Source organism: Leptodactylus fuscus, chromosome 8 (assembly GCF_031893055.1).
Source record: "Leptodactylus fuscus isolate aLepFus1 chromosome 8, aLepFus1.hap2, whole genome shotgun sequence".
Classification (NCBI taxonomy): domain Eukaryota; kingdom Metazoa; phylum Chordata; class Amphibia; order Anura; family Leptodactylidae; genus Leptodactylus; species Leptodactylus fuscus.
Genome location: NC_134272.1, coordinates 1098475 through 1119131, shown reverse-complemented (window position 1 = coordinate 1119131; position 20657 = coordinate 1098475). Strand labels below are relative to the sequence as shown.

At 53.8% G+C, this 20657-nt stretch overlaps 2 protein-coding genes across 2 annotated transcripts; one reads left to right on the top strand and one right to left on the bottom strand.

Annotated features, from left to right (window-relative positions):
* Window positions 1-24: 24 nt before the first annotated feature.
* On the bottom strand, window positions 25-7677 carry PKMYT1 (protein kinase, membrane associated tyrosine/threonine 1). Its single transcript, XM_075284025.1, has 8 exons — window positions 7578-7677; window positions 5856-6264; window positions 3373-3869; window positions 3187-3293; window positions 2915-3087; window positions 988-1235; window positions 812-901; window positions 25-486 (listed from the first exon to the last, which is right to left on the bottom strand). The coding sequence occupies exons 2-8, from the start codon at window positions 6210-6212 to the stop codon at window positions 306-308; spliced, it is 1653 nt and encodes a 550-aa protein (XP_075140126.1). The 5' UTR covers window positions 6213-6264; window positions 7578-7677; the 3' UTR covers window positions 25-305.
* Window positions 7678-10038: 2361 nt separating this feature from the next.
* On the top strand, window positions 10039-17685 carry ELOB (elongin B). The gene is made up of 4 exons (XM_075283848.1): window positions 10039-10189; window positions 16861-16995; window positions 17073-17181; window positions 17252-17685. Exons 1-4 carry the CDS (start codon window positions 10187-10189, stop codon window positions 17362-17364), a joined length of 360 nt encoding a protein of 119 aa, XP_075139949.1. The 5' UTR covers window positions 10039-10186; the 3' UTR covers window positions 17365-17685.
* The last annotated feature ends 2972 nt before the right edge of the window (window positions 17686-20657 follow it).

Below are 20657 nucleotides of genomic sequence, written 5' to 3'. Positions count from 1 at the left end.
AAAAAAACCCTACCAAAATCTGATCCAGAAATAGAAGACACCCTGTCACCCCAGAGGACAAGAAGAAACGTCATTGGAATAGTCTTTAATAAACTTCTCGCCTTACCAGATACGTACAATCCTGCACAGAACATACACTACCCATAGGGGGCACTGTGCTCCCTGCCCAGCTCTTTATGGGGTCACTGCAGTCCTCTCATATCCCAGTCACAGCAGAATGAAGATGCAGCTGAAATCTCAGCACCTTAAGATAATCCAACTCCTTAACTGTCCAAGCAGCCCCCGAATGGCAGAACATGACAAGTCTAGTGCTCCGAGGCCTCGTCAAACATACTGAGAAGGTTCCGAGGTAGAAAGGAAGAGCGGGGAGCTTCAGCGTCCACAAAGCCAGAAGAAGTGCCACTGCTGTCCTGACCAACAGACTTCACACTGTGTGGAGAGTCCTGGCTGATCCGGCTCATGTTGGGCGTCATAGGCAGCGCCGACCTGGGAACAAAGCAAAGCCTCATACAGTGCCCATGTAAAAGCCTTCAGTAAGGCTGAAAAGACTCCACGTGTACAGAAGGTACCGCCATACACCATCAACAAGGACAACTGTATAGGGAGCGGATACCAACACCAGGCATGGCCTCAGCTGGGGGCACTACATGTAATCGCCTCCAATATACTGAGAGTAATCGTGGAGGTCTGACAATCTGGACGTCTCAGGCTTAGGAAATATCCAGTGAGACACGGGGAGGTCGGCACATACGGACACTGCACCGGACTAGACACCACGCTGAGGATTCTGGCCTACAGTGTCATCACTTACCTCTGCCGCAGACTGTAGTCCGGAGACAGATTGCGGGGAGTAGACGTGCTGCCCAGAGACGGACGCGACAGCAGATCTGGAGAATGTCTGCTGCTTAAAAGAAAACAAGAGTGGTCAGTCCATAACTGGAGGCCGATCTGTGCCTACTGCGGCGGACGCTACAGGGGCAAACAAACCTGAGGGGGAATTCTTGTCCATGGTAGGTGAGATTCCTGGGGTAACCCAGAGGACTTGGCGGCACTTCAAAGACATCATCTCCAAGACTTTCATCTTCCCAGTCGCTGGAAAAGCTGCTCTCCAAGCCACAGTTTTGGGATGGAGAGGAGGGTGGAGAGTCTGAGGTAGTGCTGGACGTCCAGCGGAAAAGCCGGGTCACTGGACTCCTCAGAGCGCACAACAGCAGGGTCACCAGCCACAGCAAACACTGCAAAACAAAAGCAGCAGATTTTATAGCGGGTAATCAAGAATCCCCCCAGCCCAGTGGTCGAAGGGGTCATCCACTTTGTAATAGGGTTATCAGTATTAGATCTGGGGGGAGGGGGGTCCCTACAGTCAGGACCCCCACACATAAGCTGTATTAAAGGGATCCTACCAGTCAGACACAGTTTTTTGTAGGTACCACGTCGGAATAGCCTTAAGAAAGGCTATTCGTCTCCTACCTTTCGTCATCTTCTCCACGCCTCCGTTCGCCTACAATCCCGGTTCTTGTCGGTATGTAAATGAGTTCTTTTGAAGCACTGGGGGCGTCCCCAATGCTGCCAGAGAACTCTCTCCAGCGCCACCTCCTCTTCTTCAGCAGCGTCATCTTCATCCTCTTCTTCCAGTGGTGGCTTGTAACTTCTAGGGCAGAGCAGACTGCGCATGCCCACAGGCCACGAGAAAATGGCCACTTGCACAGTATTGTAAGCCATCGCCGGAAGAAGAGGCTGAAGAGGACGCTGCCGAAGAAGGAGGCGGTGGTGCTGGAGAGAGTTCTCTCTCAGCATTGGGGACACCCCCAGGGCTGTCTGAGCACTGCGGCCCGCCCACAGTGCTGCGAGAGAACTCATTTACATACTGACAAGAATCAGGATTGTAGGCGAACGTCGGTGTGGAGAAGACAATGGAAAGTAGAAGAATAGCCTTTCTTAAAGGGATTCTACCATTAAAGCAACTTTTTTTTTCTAATTACCACGTCAGAATAGCCTTAAGAAAGGCTAATCGTCTCCTACCTTTAGATGTGGTCTCCGTCGCGCCATTCCTTAGAAAAATTTCTATGCTAATGAGGTCTCGGCAGCAATGGGGGCATCCTTCGTCATGTCTGACGCCTGCGCAGTCGGCGGCCATATTTCCAAGGCTGCAATTGCGCGCATGCGCAGTACGCTCCTCACATCTTCGCCGAACAGAGTGTACTGCGCATGCTCAGTAAGGTCCGTACAGCCCTCCGACACGTGAGTGAACTCATCCAGGCGTCCGAGGGCTGTACGGACCTTACTGAGCATGCGCAGTACACTCTGTTCGGCGAAGATGTGAGGAGCGTCATGCGCATGCGCGCAATTGCAGCCTTGGAAATATGGCCGCCATGCGCAATCGGCTCTAACAGGGTCTCGCTGTCAGAGCCGACTGCGCAGGCGTCAGACATGACGAGGAAAGAAGACGACAGACAAGGGGAGGAGGCAGATGAAGAAGAAGGACGCCCCCATTGCTGCCGAGACCTCATTAGCATACCGGTAAGTACCGGTATTTCTAAGGTACGGCGCGACTGAGACCACATCTAAAGGTAGGAGATGAATAGCCTTTCTTAAGGCTATTCCGACGTGGTAATTAGAAAAAAAAGAAGTTGCTTTAATGGTAGAATCCCTTTAAGGCTATTCCGACATGGTAACTACAAAAAATTGTGTCTGACTGATAGGATCCCTTTAAGGAAGTAATATTTACGTGCCAGGAGCCCCGCTTCTCACTCACTATATAAAGTGTGAAGTGCCCTATAAACTCTAGTAAGGCCAATCGCTAGACTTTGTACGGCAAGTAAACGTTACCATGACCTGCGCTGTATCGGAGAAGCTGATCTGGGGGTGTCAGTGGATAACCCCTTTAATACACAGCAGCTATATACGGCCTCACCTGGAACATGGACAATATAGTATTAAGGAATCCTCGCGAGGTCAGAGTCGCCCTCCTCCACCTCTCAGCCCTCTGGATAGCAGGAAGAGACAGCAGCCAATCCACAGTGGCCCGGCAGCGATAATGTGGCTCCAACATCCCAGACAAGACCTTCAGGAAATCGGGGGGCAGTTCTGAAGACAGAGAATGAAACCGAGCGAGGAATAAGAGCAGCAGCGAGCGCATGGCCGAGGACACAGTGCCTGCTCGGGAGACTTAAGGAGAGCACCCACCTGATGTGAACTCCGTAGGGAGGTGACCCTGCCGCAGCTGCTGCCAGCCTTCTCCACCCTTCGGGAGCTCCATGTTACAAGCCACTTCTAGCAGCGTCATTCCAAGACTGAGACACAAGAGGAGAGACGTAAGGGGGGGCTCAGGAGACCGTAATAGCACCGCACCGAAATCAGAGCAGCTCTCACCTGAACACATCAGCAGCCTTCGTGAACACCCCGTCCAGCAGCTCCGGGGCCATGTAACGGGGGTCCCCCTCCTGGGCCTCTCCACTTCCTTCTGCTCCATCCAGCTCCACCATCAGCCCAAAGTCCCCCAACTTGTAGACCCCAGAGTAGGAGATGAAGACATTGGCTGGCTTAATGTCCAGATGTAGCAGGTTGCGGTCATGGAGATGTTTGAGGCCTCGGAGGAGGTCACAGGTTATATTCCAGATTTCTCGTGGTGAAGGAGGTTCCCCCAACTCTTCTGAGTACTGCTGCAGGCTACACACACACAGCTCCGTCTGCAGATACAGCATCCGCTTCTCCTCCCACGCCCGCACAAAGCGCAAGCAGTTGGGGTGCTCTCCCACCCGCTCATGTTTTCTCACCTCCTGCAGCTTTCGGAGACGGTCAGACTCGCCACGGAACGGGGAAACTGATCGCTTCACTGCATACACACAGCCGTCCTCGCGGCTCCGGACCTGCCGACATGGAAGTCCTGGAGTCACCCAACAAAATACACGTCCAGGCAAAAGAATCCCCCAACCCAACTATCTACCAGTGAACATATAGCACCTGACACCCTCGCCCCATAATATCCTCTGAGACCAGACCCCTCACCCTCCATAATACCCCCCAGACCAGACCCCTCACCCTCCACAATACCCCCAGACCAGACCCCTCACCCTCCACAATACCCCCCAGACCAGACCCTTCACCCTCCACAATACCCCCCAGACCAGACCCTTCACAATACCCCCCAGACCAGACCCCTCACCCTCCACAATACCCCCCAGACCAGACCCCTCACCCTCCACAATACCCCCCAGACCAGACTCCTCACCCTCCATAATACCCCCCAGACCAGACCCCTCACACTCCATAATACCCCCCAGACCAGACCCCTCACCCTCCATAATACCCCCCAGACCAGACCCCTCACCCTCCATAATACCCCCCAGACCAGACCCCTCACCCTCCATAATACCCCCCAGACCAGACCCCTCACCCTCCACAATACCCCCCAGACCAGACCCCTCACCCTCCACAATACCCCCCAGACCAGACCCCTCACCCTCCACAATACCCCCCAGACCAGACCCCTCACCCTCCACAATACCCCCCAGACCAGACCCCTCACCCTCCACAATACCCCCCAGACCAGACCCCTCACCCTCCATAATACCCCCCAGACCAGACCCCTCACCCTCCATAATACCCCCCAGACCAGACCCCTCACCCTCCATAATACCCCCAGACCAGACCCCTCACCCTCCATAATACCCCCCAGATCAGACCCCTCACCCTCCACAATACCCCCCAGACCAGACCCCTCACCCTCCACAATACCCCCCAGACCAGACCCCTCACCCTCCATAATACCCCCCAGACCAGACCCCTCACCCTCCATAATACCCCCCAGACCAGACCCCTCACCCTCCATAATAGCCCCCAGACCAGACCCCTCACCCTCCATAATACCCCCCAGACCAGACCCCTCACCCTCCATAATACCCCCCAGACCAGACCCCTCACCCTCCATAATACCCCCCAGACAAGACCCCTCACCCTCCATAATACCCCCCAGACCAGACCCCTCACCCTCCATAATACCCCCCAGACCAGACCCCTCACCCTCCATAATAGCCCCCAGACCAGACCCCTCACCCTCCATAATACCCCCCAGACCAGACCCCTCACCCTCCATAATAGCCCCCAGACCAGACCCCTCACCCTCCATAATAGCCCCCAGACCAGACCCCTCACCCTCCATAATACCCCCCAGACCAGACCCCCTCACCCTCCATAATACCCCCCAGACCAGACCCCTCACCCTCCATAATACCCTCCATAATACCCCCCAGACCAGACCCCTCACCCTCCATAATACCCCCCAGACCAGACCCCTCACCCTCCATAATACCCCCCAGACCAGACCCCTCACCCTCCATAATACCCCCCAGACCAGACCCCTCACCCTCCATAATACCCCCCAGACCAGACCCCTCACCCTCCATAACAGCCCCCAGACCAGACCCCTCACCCTCCATAATAGCCCCCAGACCAGACCCCTCACCCTCCATAATACCCCCCAGACCAGACCCCTCACCCTCCACAATACCCCCCAGACCAGACCCCTCACCCTCCACAATACCCCCCAGACCAGACCCCTCACCTTCCATAATACCCCCCAGACCAGACCCCCTCACCCTCCACAATACCCCCCAGACCAGACCCCCTCGCCCTCCACAATACCCCCCAGACCAGACCCCCTCGCCCTCCATAATACCCTCCCTTAGACCAGACCCCTCACCCTCCATAATACCCCCCAGACCAGACCCCTCACCCTCCACAATACCCCCCAGACCAGACCCCTCACCCTCCATAATACCCCCCAGACCAGACCCCCTCACCCTCCATAATACCCTCCCTTAGACCAGACATTTTCTCCCCCATCTTTTGCTTACCTTATAGACTTCCCCAAAAGACCCCCTCCCCAGTCTGCAGAGTGTCTGGAAGCATTGCTTGAAGAAGGTTTCCTCTTTGCTGTGGTCATACAGGCGGCTGACCGGCTGCTTGTGCTGGGGACTTCGGAAGGACACACTTTGGGGCCGGGGCTGGCTCCAGGACCGCTGCTTATTTGGAAAGATGCGGCTGATTGGGGGGATGCTCTTCACCGGGGGCCGCGGGGGCAGGGTGTAGCAGAGCGCTCGGCCCCTCTTCTTGTGGGAGAAACTCTGCTCAGCTTGGCTGAAATGTGCTGGCACTGGAATAGGCGTGCGGGTCATTAAAGCGTCGCCCATATCATCTCCTGGCACCGGCATGGCTCAGCCCCACCAAGACAGGCCACGAGGAGACAGTCAGGGAGGAAAGGGTCTGAGAAGAAAACCACAGGGGGCGATAAATCACCCAAATATTACTAACACCCTAAAGTCATCTCTGTCTCTAGGGTCAGTCTCCATCACTCCCCTCTCTCTCTCTAGGGTCAGTCTCCATCACTCCCCTCTCTCTCTCTAGGGTCAGTCTCCATCACTCCCCTCTCTCTCTCTAGGGTCAGTCTCCATCACTCCCCTCTCTCTCTCTAGGGTCAGTCTCCATCACTCCCCTCTCTCTCTCTAGGGTCAGTCTCCATCACTCCCCTCTCTCTCGGGTCAGTCCCCATCACTCCCCTCTCTCTCGGGTCAGTTTCCATCACTCCCCTCTCTCTCGGGTCAGTCTCCATCACTCCCCTCTCTCTCTCTAGGGTCAGTCTCCATCACTCCCCTCTCTCTCTCTAGGGTCAGTCTCCATCACTCCCCTCTCTCTCTCTCTCGGGTCAGTCTCCATCACTCCCCTCTCTCTCTCTCTCGGGTCAGTCTCCATCACTCCCCTCTCTCTCTCTCTAGGGTCAGTCTCCATCACTCCCCTCTCTCTCTCTCTAGGGTCAGTCTCCATCACTCCCCTCTCTCTAGGGTCAGTCTCCATCACTCCCCTCTCTCTCTCTAGGGTCAGTCTCCATCACGCCCCTCTCTCTAGGGTCAGTCTCCATCACGCCCCTCTCTCTAGGGTCAGTCTCCATCACGCCCCTCTCTCTAGGGTCAGTCTCCATCACTCCCCTCTCTCTCTCTCTAGGGTCAGTCTCCATCACGCCCCTCTCTCTCTCTAGGGTCAGTCTCCATCACTCCCCTCTCTCTCTCTAGGGTCAGTCTCCATCACTCCCCTCTCTCTAGGGTCAGTCTCCATCACTCCCCTCTCTCTCGGGTCAGTCTCCATCACTCCCCTCTCTCTCTCTCTAGGGTCAGTCTCCATCACGCCCCTCTCTCTCTCTAGGGTCAGTCTCCATCACTCCCCTCTCTCTCGGGTCAGTCTCCATCACTCCCCTCTCTCTCTCTAGGGTCAGTCTCCATCACTCCCCTCTCTCTCGGGTCAGTCTCCATCACGCCCCTCTCTCTCTCTAGGGTCAGTCTCCATCACTCCCCTCTCTCTCTCTAGGGTCAGTCTCCATCACTCCCCTCTCTCTCTCTAGGGTCAGTCTCCATCACTCCCCTCTCTCTCTCTAGGGTCAGTCTCCATCACTCCCCTCTCTCTCTCTAGGGTCAGTCTCCATCACTCCCCTCTCTCTCTCTCTAGGGTCAGTCTCCATCACGCCCCTCTCTCTCTCTAGGGTCAGTCTCCATCACGCCCCTCTCTCTCGTATAAATGTCACTCACCATGGAGTCTTTTGCCGTTGCTCTCGGTTTCTTTCTCTCAGGTTCTTCTGGTGATTTGTCACCTCCTCCTTTCTCTCACTTAGTCTGTCTCTTTTCACCCGGTCTGTCTCTGTCCCCCATCACTATCTGTCTGCTCTCCTCAGCCCCCCTGGTCAGTCAGTGCACCCCGTATAACCTTCCCCTCTCTCCTCAGCCCCCCTGGTCAGTCAGGTGCACCCCGTATAACCTTCCCCTCTCTCCTCAGCCCCCCTGGTCAGTCAGTGCACCCCGTATAACCTTCCGCTCTCTCCTCAGCCCCCCTGGTCAGTCAGGCGCACCCCGTATAACCTTCCCCTCTCTCCTCAGCCCCCCTGGTCAGTCAGGCGCACCCCGTATAACCTTCCCCTCAGCCCCCCTGGTCAGTCAGGCGCACCCCGTATAACCTTCCCCTCTCTCCTCAGCCCCCCTGGTCAGTCAGGCGCACCCCGTATAACCTTCCCCTCTGTCCTCAGCCCCCCTGGTCAGTCAGGCGCACCCCGTATAACCTTCCGCTCTCTCCTCAGCCCCCCTGGTCAGTCAGTGCACCCCGTATAACCTTCCCCTCTCTCCTCAGCCCCCCTGGTCAGTCAGGTGCACCCCGTATAACCTTCCGCTCTCTCCTCAGCCCCCCTGGTCAGTCAGTGCACCCCGTATAACCTTCCCCTCTCTCCTCAGCCCCCCTGGTCAGTCAGGCGCACCCCGTATAACCTTCCCCTCTCTCCTCAGCCCCCCTGGTCAGTCAGGCGCACCCCGTATAACCTTCCGCTCTCTCCTCAGCCCCCCTGGTCAGTCAGTGCACCCCGTATAACCCTCCCCTCTCTCCTCAGCCCCCCTGGTCAGTCAGGCGCACCCCGTATAACCTTCCCCTCTCTCCTCAGCCCCCCTGGTCAGTCAGTGCACCCCGTATAACCTTCCCCTCTCTCCTTAGCCCCCCTGGTCAGTCAGGCGCACCCCGTATAACCTTCCGCTCTCTCCTCAGCCCCCCTGGTCAGTCAGTGCACCCCGTATAACCTTCCCCTCTCTCCTCAGCCCCCCTGGTCAGTCAGTGCACCCCGTATAACCTTCCGCTCTCTCCTCAGCCCCCCTGGTCAGTCAGGCGCACCCCGTATAACCTTCCCCTCTCTCCTCAGCCCCCCTGGTCAGTCAGTGCACCCCGTATAACCTTCCCCTCTCTCCTCAGCCCCCCTGGTCAGTCAGGCGCACCCCGTATAACCTTCCGCTCTCTCCTCAGCCCCCCTGGTCAGTCAGGCGCACCCCGTATAACCTTCCCCTCTCTCCTCAGCCCCCCGGTCAGTCAGGCGCACCCCGTATAACCTTCCCCTCTCTCCTCAGCCCCCCTGGTCAGTCAGTGCACCCCGTATAACCTTCCGCTCTCTCCTCAGCCCCCCTGGTCAGTCAGGCGCACCCCGTATAACCTTCCCCTCTCTCCTCAGCCCCCCTGGTCAGTCAGGTGCACCCCATATAACCCTCCCCTCTCTCCTCAGCCCCCCTGGTCAGTCAGTGCACCCCGTATAACCTTCCCCTCTCTCCTCAGCCCCCCTGGTCAGTCAGGCGCACCCCGTATAACCTTCCCCTCTCTCCTCAGCCCCCCTGGTCAGTCAGGCGCACCCCGTATAACCTTCCCCTCTCTCCTCAGCCCCCCTGGTCAGTCAGGCGCACCCCGTATAACCTTCCGCTCTCTCCTCAGCCCCCCTGGTCAGTCAGGCGCACCCCGTATAACCTTCCGCTCTCCCCTCAGCCCCCCTGGTCAGTCAGGTGCACCCCGTATGACCTTCCCCTCTCTCCTCAGCCCCCCTGGTCAGTCAGGTGCACCCCGTATAACCTTCCCCTCTCTCCTCAGCCCCCCTGGTCAGTCAGGTGCACCCCATATAACCTTCCCCTCTCTCCTCAGCCCCCCTGGTCAGTCAGTGCACCCCGTATAACCTTCCCCTCTCTCCTCAGCCCCCCTGGTCAGTCAGGTGCACCCCATATAACCTTCCCCTCTCTCCTCAGCCCCCCTGGTCAGTCAGTGCACCCCGTATAACCTTCCCCTCTCTCCTCAGCCCCCCTGGTCAGTCAGGTGCACCCCGTATAACCTTCCCCTCTCTCCTCAGCCCCCCTGGTCAGTCAGTGCACCCCATATAACCTTCCCCTCAGCCCCCCTGGTCAGTCAGTGCACCCCGTATAACCTTCCGCTCTCTCCTCAGCCCCCCTGGTCAGTCAGGTGCACCCCGTATAACCTTCCCCTCTCTCCTCAGCCCCCCTGGTCAGTCAGTGCACCCCATATAACCTTCCCCTCAGCCCCCCTGGTCAGTCAGGTGCACCCCGTATAACCTTCCGCTCTCTCCTCAGCCCCGGTCAGTCTTTAGTTTTCGCGCCAGAATGTTTCAGCAGCTTGTGCCGTGACGTCAATCGCCCCGCCCTCCTCGACTTAGCTCCGCCCAGCGTAACACGGCCGCCACTCACAAGATGGCGCTGTGAGATTGATCCGGCGGCTGCGCGGAGCGGTGCACCCTGGGAGGGAGGTCAGCGGATACTCGGAGCGCAGTGTCGGGCGCTGGCTCTTTGTCTAGTTACAGCCTCCCCGGGACGGACGGGCGGACACGGCCGGGATGGTGAGTACAGGCGGGGAGGACAGCAGGGGGCTGATCCGGGCCCTGGTGTGGTCAGTTAGGGAGCGGGTTGCGGAAGGCTCGTGTGCGCCTTGTGGGGCCTAGGCCGCGCAGACCAAAGCTGACCTTCTCAACATGGCGGACTGTGGGCGACAGCGAGACACCGAGCCGCCCGATCGCCACTGCTCACGGGTTCTTATCTCTCCGGTTTCGGATAACCGAACCATAACCGGCCCTGACCTCCCCAACATGGCGGCCCGCGGCTTCCGACTCCCCTGGTAACGGAACAGCCGAGCTCCACACCCAAGATGGCGGCTGTGTGTGGTGTGGGGTATCTGGATTTATTATCCCGGAGTGTAATAATAGGCAGTTATCTCCTCAAAATATGCCCATTATACCTCATATCCCCCCCCCCAGTATATAATATACCTCACATATCCCCCCCCAGTATATAATATACCTCACATATCCCCCCCCAGTATATAATATACCTCACATATCTCCCCCCAGTATATAATATACCTCACATATCCCCCCCAGTATATAATATACCTCACATATCCCCCCCCAGTATATAATATACCTCACATATCCCCCCCCAGTATATAATATACCTCACATATCCCCCCCCAGTATATAATATACCTCACATATCTCCTCCCAGTATATAATATACCTCACATATCTCCTCCCAGTATATAATATACCTCACATATCCCCCCCAGTATATAATATACCTCACATATCTCCCCCCAGTATATAATATACCTCACATATCCCCCCCAGTATATAATATACCTCACATATCCCCCCCCAGTATATAATATACCTCACATATCCCCCCCAGTATATAATATACCTCACATATCTCCTCCCAGTATATAATATACCTCACATATCTCCTCCCAGTATATAATATACCTCACATATCCCCCCCCAGTATATAATATACCTCACATATCTCCTCCCAGTATATAATATACCTCACATATCCCCCCCAGTATATAATATACCTCACATATCCCCCCCAGTATGTAATATACCTCACATATCTCCTCCCAGTATATAATATACCTCACATATCCCCCCCCAGTATATAATATACCTCACATATCCCCCCCCCAGTATATAATATACCTCACATATCCCCCCCCAGTATGTAATATACCTCACATATCCCCCCCCCAGTATGTAATATACCTCACATATCCCCCCCCAGTATATAATATACCTCACATATCCCCCCCCAGTATATAATATACCTCACATATCCCCCCCAGTATATAATATACCTCACATATCCCCCCCCAGTATATAATATACCTCACATATCCCCCCCCCAGTATATAATATACCTCACATATCCCCCCCCCAGTATATAATATACCTCACATATCCCCCCCCAGTATATAATATACCTCACATATCCCCCCCCAGTATATAATATACCTCACATATCCCCCCCAGTATATAATATACCTCACATATCCCCCCCAGTATATAATATACCTCACATATCCCCCCCAGTATATAATATACCTCACATATCCCCCCCAGTATATAATATACCTCACATATCCCCCCCAGTATATAATATACCTCACATATCCCCCCCCAGTATATAATATACCTCACATATCCCCCCAGTATATAATATACCTCACATATCCCCCCCAGTATATAATATACCTCACATATCCCCCCCAGTATATAATATACCTCACATATCCCCCCCCAGTATATAATATACCTCACATATCCCCCAGTATATAATATACCTCACATATCCCCCCCCCAGTATATAATATACCTCACATATCCCCCCCCAGTATATAATATACCTCACATATCCCCCCCCCCCAGTATGTAATATACCTCACATATCCCCCCCAGTATATAATATACCTCACATATCCCCCCCCAGTATATAATATACCTCACATATCCCCCCCCAGTATATAATATACCTCACATATCCCCCCCAGTATATAATATACCTCACATATCCCCCCCAGTATATAATATACCTCACATATCCCCCCCAGCATATAATATACCTCACATATCCCCCCCAGTATATAATATACCTCACATATCCCCCCCCAGTATATAATATACCTCACATATCCCCCCCCAGTATATAATATACCTCACATATCCCCCCCCCAGTATATAATATACCTCACATATCCCCCCCCAGTATATAATATACCTCACATATCCCCCCCAGTATATAATATACCTCACATATCCCCCCAGTATATAATATACCTCACATATCCCCCCAGTATATAATATACCTCACATATCCCCCCAGTATATAATATACCTCACATATCCCCCACCCCAGTATATAATATACCTCACATATCTCCCCAGTATATAATATACCTCACATATCCCCCCCCAGTATATAATATACCTCACATATCCCCCCCAGTATATAATATACCTCACATATCCCCCACCCCAGTATATAATATACCTCACATATCCCCCCCCAGTATATAATATACCTCACATATCCCCCCCAGTATATAATATACCTCACATATCCCCCCCAGTATATAATATACCTCACATATCCCCCCCAGCATATAATATACCTCACATATCCCCCCCAGTATATAATATACCTCACATATCCCCCCCCAGTATATAATATACCTCACATATCCTCCCCCCAGTATATAATATACCTCACATATCCCCCCCAGTATATAATATACCTCACATATCCCCCCCCAGTATATAATATACCTCACATATCCCCCCCAGTATATAATATACCTCACATATCCCCCCCAGTATATAATATACCTCACATATCCCCCCCCAGTATATAATATACCTCACATATCCCCCCCAGTATATAATATACCTCACATATCCCCCACCCCAGTATATAATATACCTCACATATCCCCCCCAGTATATAATATACCTCACATATCCCCCCCAGTATATAATATACCTCACATATCTCCCCAGTATATAATATACCTCACATATCCCCCCCAGTATATAATATACCTCACATATCCCCCCAGTATATAATATACCTCACATATCCCCCCCCCCAGTATATAATATACCTCACATATCTCCCCAGTATATAATATACCTCACATATCCCCCCCAGTATATAATATACCTCACATATCCCCCCCAGTATGTAATATACCTCACATATCTCCTCCCAGTATATAATATACCTCACATATCTCCTCCCAGTATATAATATACCTCACATATCCCCCCCAGTATATAATATACCTCACATTTCCCCCCCAGTATATAATATACCTCACATATCCCCCACCCCAGTATATAATATACCTCACATATCCCCCACCCCAGTATATAATATACCTCACATATCTCCCCAGTATATAATATACCTCACATATCCCCCCCAGTATATAATATACCTCACATATCCCCCCCCAGTATGTAATATACCTCACATATCCCCCCCCAGTATGTAATATACCTCACATATCCCCCACCCCAGTATATAATATACCTCACATATCCCCCCAGTATATAATATACCTCACATATCTCCCCCCAGTATATAATATACCTCACATATCCCCCCCAGTATATAATATACCTCACATATCCCCCCTAGTATATAATATACCTCACATATCCCCCCCAGTATATAATATACCTCACATATCCCCCCCAGTATATAATATACCTCACATATCCCCCACCCCAGTATATAATATACCTCACATATCCCCCCCCCAGTATATAATATACCTCACATATCCCCCCCAGTATATAATATACCTCACATATCCCCCCCCAGTATATAATATACCTCACATATCCCCCCCAGTATATAATATACCTCACATATCCCCCCCCCAGTATATAATATACCTCACATATCCCCCACCCACCTCTAATGGGGTGCACCGTATGTGCAGGAGGTCATGAAATGTCTTTAACCCCTTCCCGCCGATGGCCTTTTTTGATTTTTGTTTTTGACTCCCCTCATTCTAAACCCCATAACTTATTTCCCCGCCCCCATATCAGGCCTTAATCTTTACGGGACAAATTATTTATTCTGTATAATGTCCTGGGAAGCTGCAAAAACATTCAGAAAGGGGGGGATTGGAAGAAAAACTGCATTTCTGCGACTTTCTCACGGGCTTCGGTTTTAGGGCGTTCACTGCGCCGCCACAATGACATGTCCTCTGTATTCTGAGTTTCGGTGCGGTTTCGGTGATACCTCTTATAAGGTTTTATTTACATTTTGATCCCTTAAAAATAATCCAAAACTTTGTTGAAAATTTTTTTTTCTAAAAGTCGCCATATTCTGACAGCTGTAACTTTTTTATACGTGCGTGCACGGGGATGTATAGGGCGTCTTTCTTTGCGGGGCCGGGTGTACTTTGCAGTTCTACCATTTTCGGGAAATGCTTTTGCTTTGATCACTTTTTATTCAAATTTTTATCAGAATCAAAACAGTGAAAAAACGTCGGTTTGGCACTTTTGACCATTTTTCCGGTTACGGCGTTTACCGAACAGGAAAAATATTTGTATAGCTTTGTAGAGCCGGCGATGTTGGACACGGGGAGACCTAACATGTAGGGGTGTCACAGTATTTATCTACCGTATTTTACGGACTATAAGGCGCACTGGACTATAAGCCGCATTGCCCATGAGCGCCTTATAGTCCGTCTCGGTTCATATATAAGGCGCACCGGACTATAAGCCGCAGTCCGGTGCGCATTATATCTTATTGAAAGCGGCGGCAGGCAGACTTTGCCAGCGGCCGCTTAACCCCCCCGCGTGCCAGCCGCTTCTATTGGAAGCGCTCGGCAGGCGAGGAGGGGCTCTATCAGCAAAATCATGCTGATAGAGCCCAACCGTAAACGTTAGGTTAAACTAACCCCCCCCCCCCCCCCCCCCCCCCCTGTTACAGCAGGGCTGCCGGACACTTCCTATTCATTTCTATGGGGGAGCGCTCGCATGCCGGCTCCCATAGAAATGAATAGGAAGTGTCCGGCAGCCCTGCTGTAACGCCGGCGTGTACGGCTGTGATACACGCCGGCGTTCGGTAGTGTGAATGCACCCTTACGGTGCCTTTTATGTATGTATGGAAGTGGCACGCAGTCTTTGCCGCCGCTTCCATCCATATATAAGGCGCACCGGACTATAAGCCGCACTTACGATTTCTGAGGAAATCGTAGGTTTTTATGTGCGGCTTATAGTCCGGAAAATACAGTACTTTTATATGTCTTCTAGGGAAAGGGGGGCGACTTGAATTTTTAATAATACTTTTTAAAAAAATTTTAGAATTTTATTTACTGTTTTTTTTTTTTGTTTTTTTGCATTTCTGAGACCCCGTAGCAGTGCTGAACCCCAGGGGGTCTGATCACTAATGCAATGCATGACCATGCACAGAGCAGCCTGCAAAGAAAAGAGACTGCAGACCGGCCGGGAGACTTTACAAGGCTTCCGGCTGTCATGGCAACGTGACGTCGGCCCTGGAGCCCAGGCGCCAGCGATCACTGGCAAAATGGCGGCGCCGGAGGAGGTAATGCCTCTGACCTCTGTCTGGGGACCGATCGGAGACACCAGCACCGGTTGTAAAGCAGTACACACCCAGCGGCTATGGCAGCTACTCGGCTCCCGGGTGGTCGCCATACTTACACACCTGGCATGTGCCGTACTATTACAGCGGATATCAGGAAAGGGTTAAGAGGCCTCCAGTTATTTGGATGGAAAAAGGGTCTGTATTACAGCAGTGCAGGAGATGGCAGCAGGACACCCCAACCCCACCCCCCCGCCTCCTGTATATACCTGCCTTCAGTGTGACCCCGCCCCCTCCTGTATATACCTGCCTTCAGTGTGACCCCGCCCCCTCCTGTATATACCTGCGTTTGGTGTGACCCTGCCCCCTCCTGTATATAGCAGCCTTCAGTGTGACCCCGCCCCCTCCTGTATATACCTGCCTTCAGTGTGACCCCGCCCCCTCCTGTATATACCTGCGTTTGGTGTGACCCCGCCCCCTCCTGTATATAGCAGCCTTCAGTGTGACCCCGCCCCCTCCTGTATATACCTGCCTTCAGTGTGACCCCGCCCCCTCCTGTATATAGTGGCCTTCGGTGTGACCCCGCCCCCTCCTGTATATACCTGCGTTTGGTGTGACCCCACCCCCTCCTGTATATAGCAACCTTCAGTGTGACCCCGCCCCCTCCTGTATATACCTGCCTTCAGTGTGACCCCACCCCCTCCTGTATATACCTCCCTTTGGTGTGACCCCGCCCCCTCTTGTATATACCTGCCTTCAGTGTGACCCCGCCCCCTCTTGTATATACCTGCCTTCAGTGTGACCCCGCCCCCTCCTGTATATACCTGCGTTTGGTGTGACCCCGCCCCCTCCTGTATATACCTGCCTTCAGTGTGACCCCGCCTCCTCCTGTATATACGTCCCTTTGGTGTGACCCCGCCCCCTCCTGTATATACCTGCCTTCAGTGTGACCCCGCCCCCTCCTGTATATACCTGCCTTCGGTGTGACCCCGCCCCCTCCTGTATATACCTGCCTTCGGTGTGACCCCGCCCCCTCCTGTATATACCTGCCTTCAGTGTGACCCCGCCTCCTCCTGTATATACCTCCCTTTGGTGTGACTCCTCCTCCTTTTTTCACCAGGACGTGTTTTTGATGATCCGCCGTAATAAAACCACCATCTTCACGGACGCGAAGGAGAACACGACTGTCTTTGAGCTGAAGAGGATTGTGGAGGGGATTCTGAAGAGACCCCCGGAGGAGCAGCGACTGTACAAGGTGAGTGTTTGGGCTTCTCCAGCTCCTTGTCGGTTCCTCGGGCCGCTCCTCACCTTTCCCCTCGCTGTCTCTTCCAGGATGACCAGCTATTAGATGACAACAAGACTTTAGGTGACTGCGGCTTCACCAGCCAGACAGCACGGCCCCAGGCTCCGGCCACTGTAGGCCTGGCGTTCCGCTGCTCCGGTGAGTACTGTGTAGTGTGAGGTGCGCTGTGCGCCGATGCCACCACAGAGCTGACTCTTCTGTCTTGCAGGAGACTCCTTTGAATCTCTGCGGGTCGATCCCTTCTCGAGTCCCCCCGAACTCCCAGATGTCATGAAGCCGCAGGAGACGAGTGGCAGCGCTAATGAGCAGGCGGTGCAGTGAGACGCTGCCGCACGGCCCCCCGCTCCCTGATCTTCCCAGTCATTACCCCCTCACCCCGGTGGAACAACACTGCAGCTTATGCCTCGCTACGCCTGGGGAGCCTCTGTCGCCATCACCCTGTTCACCTGTGTGTACAAAGTGACTGCTGTCCTCCCCTGAGATGGGATAGGCTTATGCAAGATCTGTCTGTCCACAAGGGCACCCCATCATGGCCCGCTCCCTCACCCCTCCCTTCTCTTCCTGGTTTTGGGGTTCGGGTTGCTCTGGTATTGATTATGTTCTATTTTATTTTTTAAACACAATAAATTTTGTTTGCCTGTGTGCGCATTGCTGCTGTTCTCTTTATTTCACCCGCTGGGGGCAGGAGAGGTTTGGGGCGCGGGCGTCCGCTCTGTGTGTATGACAGTAATCCGCCCGACCTCTGGGTACAAGTGACTGGGGGATGGTTTACTCTACTGTGCCGGTCTGTGCCCTGTGTTGGGACACTGATGACTATAGGCAGGGTGGGCAGGTGCTGATGGCTATACTTAGGGTGGGCACGTGCTGATGGCTATACCCAGGGTGGGCACGTGCTGATGACTATAGGCAGGGTGGGCACGTGCTGATGGCTATACCCAGGGTGGGCACGTGCTGATGACTATAGGCAGGGTGGGCAGGTGCTGATGGCTATACCCAGGGTGGGCACGTGCTGATGGCTATACCCAGGGTGGGCACGTGCTGATGACTATAGGCAGGGTGGGCACGTGCTGATGGCTATACCCAGGGTGGGCACGTGTTGATGGCTATACCCAGGGTGGGCAGGTGCTGATGACTATAGGCAGGGTGGGCAGGTGCTGATGACTATAGGCAGGGTGGGCACGTGCTGATGGCTATACCCAGGGTGGGCAGGTGCTGATGGCTATACCCAGGGTGGGCACGTGCTGATGGCTTTACCCAGGGTGGGCAGGTGCTGATGGCTATACCCAGGGTGGGCAGGTGCTGATGGCTATACCCAGGGTGGGCAGGTGCTGATGGCTATACCCAGGGTGGGCACGTGCTGATGGCTATAGGCAGGGTGGGCACGTGCTGATGGCTATACCCAGGGTGGGCACGTGCTGATGGCTATACTTAGGGTGGGCACGTGTTGATGGCTATACCCAGGGTGGGCAGGTGCTGATGGCTATACCCAGGGTGGGCAGGTGCTGATGACTATAGGCAGGGTGGGCAGGTGCTGATGACTATAGGCAGGGTGGGCAGGTGCTGATGGCTATACCCAGGGTGGGCACGTGCTGATGGCTTTACCCAGGGTGGGCAGGTGCTGATGGCTATACCCAGGGTGGGCAGGTGCTGATGGCTATACCCAGGGTGGGCAGGTGCTATTGGCTATACCCAGGGTGGGCAGGTGCTGATGACTATAGGCAGGGTGGGCAGGTGCTATTGGCTATACCCAGGGTGGGCAGGTGCTGATGGCTATACCCAGGGTGGGCACGTGCTGATGACTATAGGCAGGGTGGGCAGGTGCTATTGGCTATACCCAGGGTGGGCAGGTGCTGATGGCTATACCCAGGGTGGGCAGGTGCTGATGGCTATACCCAGGGTGGGCAGGTGCTGATGACTATAGGCAGGGTGGGCAGGTGCTGATGACTATAGGCAGGGTGGGCAGGTGCTATTGGCTATACCCAGGGTGGGCAGGTGCTATTGGCTATACCCAGGGTGGGCAGGTGCTGATGACTATAGGCAGGGTGGGCACGTGCTGATGGCTATACCCAGGGTGGGCAGGTGCTGATGGCTATACCCAGGGTGGGCAGGTGCTGATGGCTATAGGCAGGGTGGGCAGGTGCTGATGGCTATACCCAGGGTGGGCAGGTGCTGATGGCTATACCCAGGGTGGGCACGTGCTGATGACTATAGGCAGGGTGGGCAGGTGCTATTGGCTATACCCAGGGTGGGCACGTGCTGTTGCTGCTGCCTGCACCGACTGGTTTTCACGCTCTGATGATCCTGTGCCATCTCTGACTTGTTGCCCTCTTCACGCTTCTCGAGGATGTGGCGTCTGCTTTAGATATGACAGTGACTGATGAGGCAGGTGTACAAATAACGGACGGAGCGCCTGCCGCAGGGTGTGGTGCGCTCTTACTCACTGGTTCTTCTCCCAGCTGTCACTTCATACCTTGCTGCTGTTCCAGTCTGAGGTGGTCTTGGGGGGCAGCCATATTGCACCCTATATGTTGGCAAAGTGACTTGTAACCAAAAAAATCTATCAGGTTTGTATTCTTGCAAGTTGTGTCATGATGTCGCAACGTGACAACTTAGTAAAAATGTTTGTTGTGTAACCAAAGTTGTCATGTGGGCCAAGTCTATCGGAAGTCTTAAGTCCCTCCCTGATGACAGGGAATTGTGGGAGGACGAGGACTGATGTCATGAACCCTGTGTATATAGCAGGTGTCAGTCACTCTTCTGGCTGCGTACAGGTCGGGGCATGTGCAGGGAGTGGTTACCATGTGTTCATTGTGTGCAGGGTGTGGAGGTTGTGTCACACTGTGTATGCCAGGCTGGCTGGGTGTGCACAATAATGCAGTCACACAAGATTTTATCACCAGGGACGAGGAGTTCTGTAGGTGGCGGAGAAAATCCTGCCTTTGCTGTATGGCCCCTGAAGACGACTTCTCCTGTCCTGCCACCTCCCATGCCTGGCTCTGAAAAACATCAGGACAAAATTTCTGAAACCTCTTATCCCATTCCTAGGACCACTGCCTGCTGGGGGCGCTGCTCTTCATCCAGTACCAGCACCTGCCTCTTTGAAGCTGCATCATACTGTTCTGACAAGCACTTGTCTCCTGGAAGCTCCATCCTACTTATAGGACTTGTCAGTCTCCTGGAAACTCTCTCCTAGATCTGCCATCTATCTGCTGGATACGCCGCTCTTCGCCTCGGAATAGTATTTGTCTCCTACGAGCTCCATCCTGCTCCTAGGACGTGTCTCCTGCGAGCTCCATCCTGCTCCTAGGACGTGTCTCCTGCGAGCTCCTTCCTGCTCCTAGGACGTGTCTCCTGCGAGCTCCTTCCTGCTCCTAGGACGTGTCTCCTACGAGCTCCATCCTGCTCCTAGGACGTGTCTCCTACGAGCTCCATCCTGCTCCTTGGACGTGTCTCCTGCGAGCTCCATCCTGCTCCTAGGACGTGTCTCCTGCGAGCTCCATCCTGCTCCTAGGACGTGTCTCCTACGAGCTCCATCCTGCTCCTAGGACGTGTCTCCTACCAGCTCCATCCTGCTCCTTGGACGTGTCTCCTGCGAGCTCCATCCTGCTCCTTGG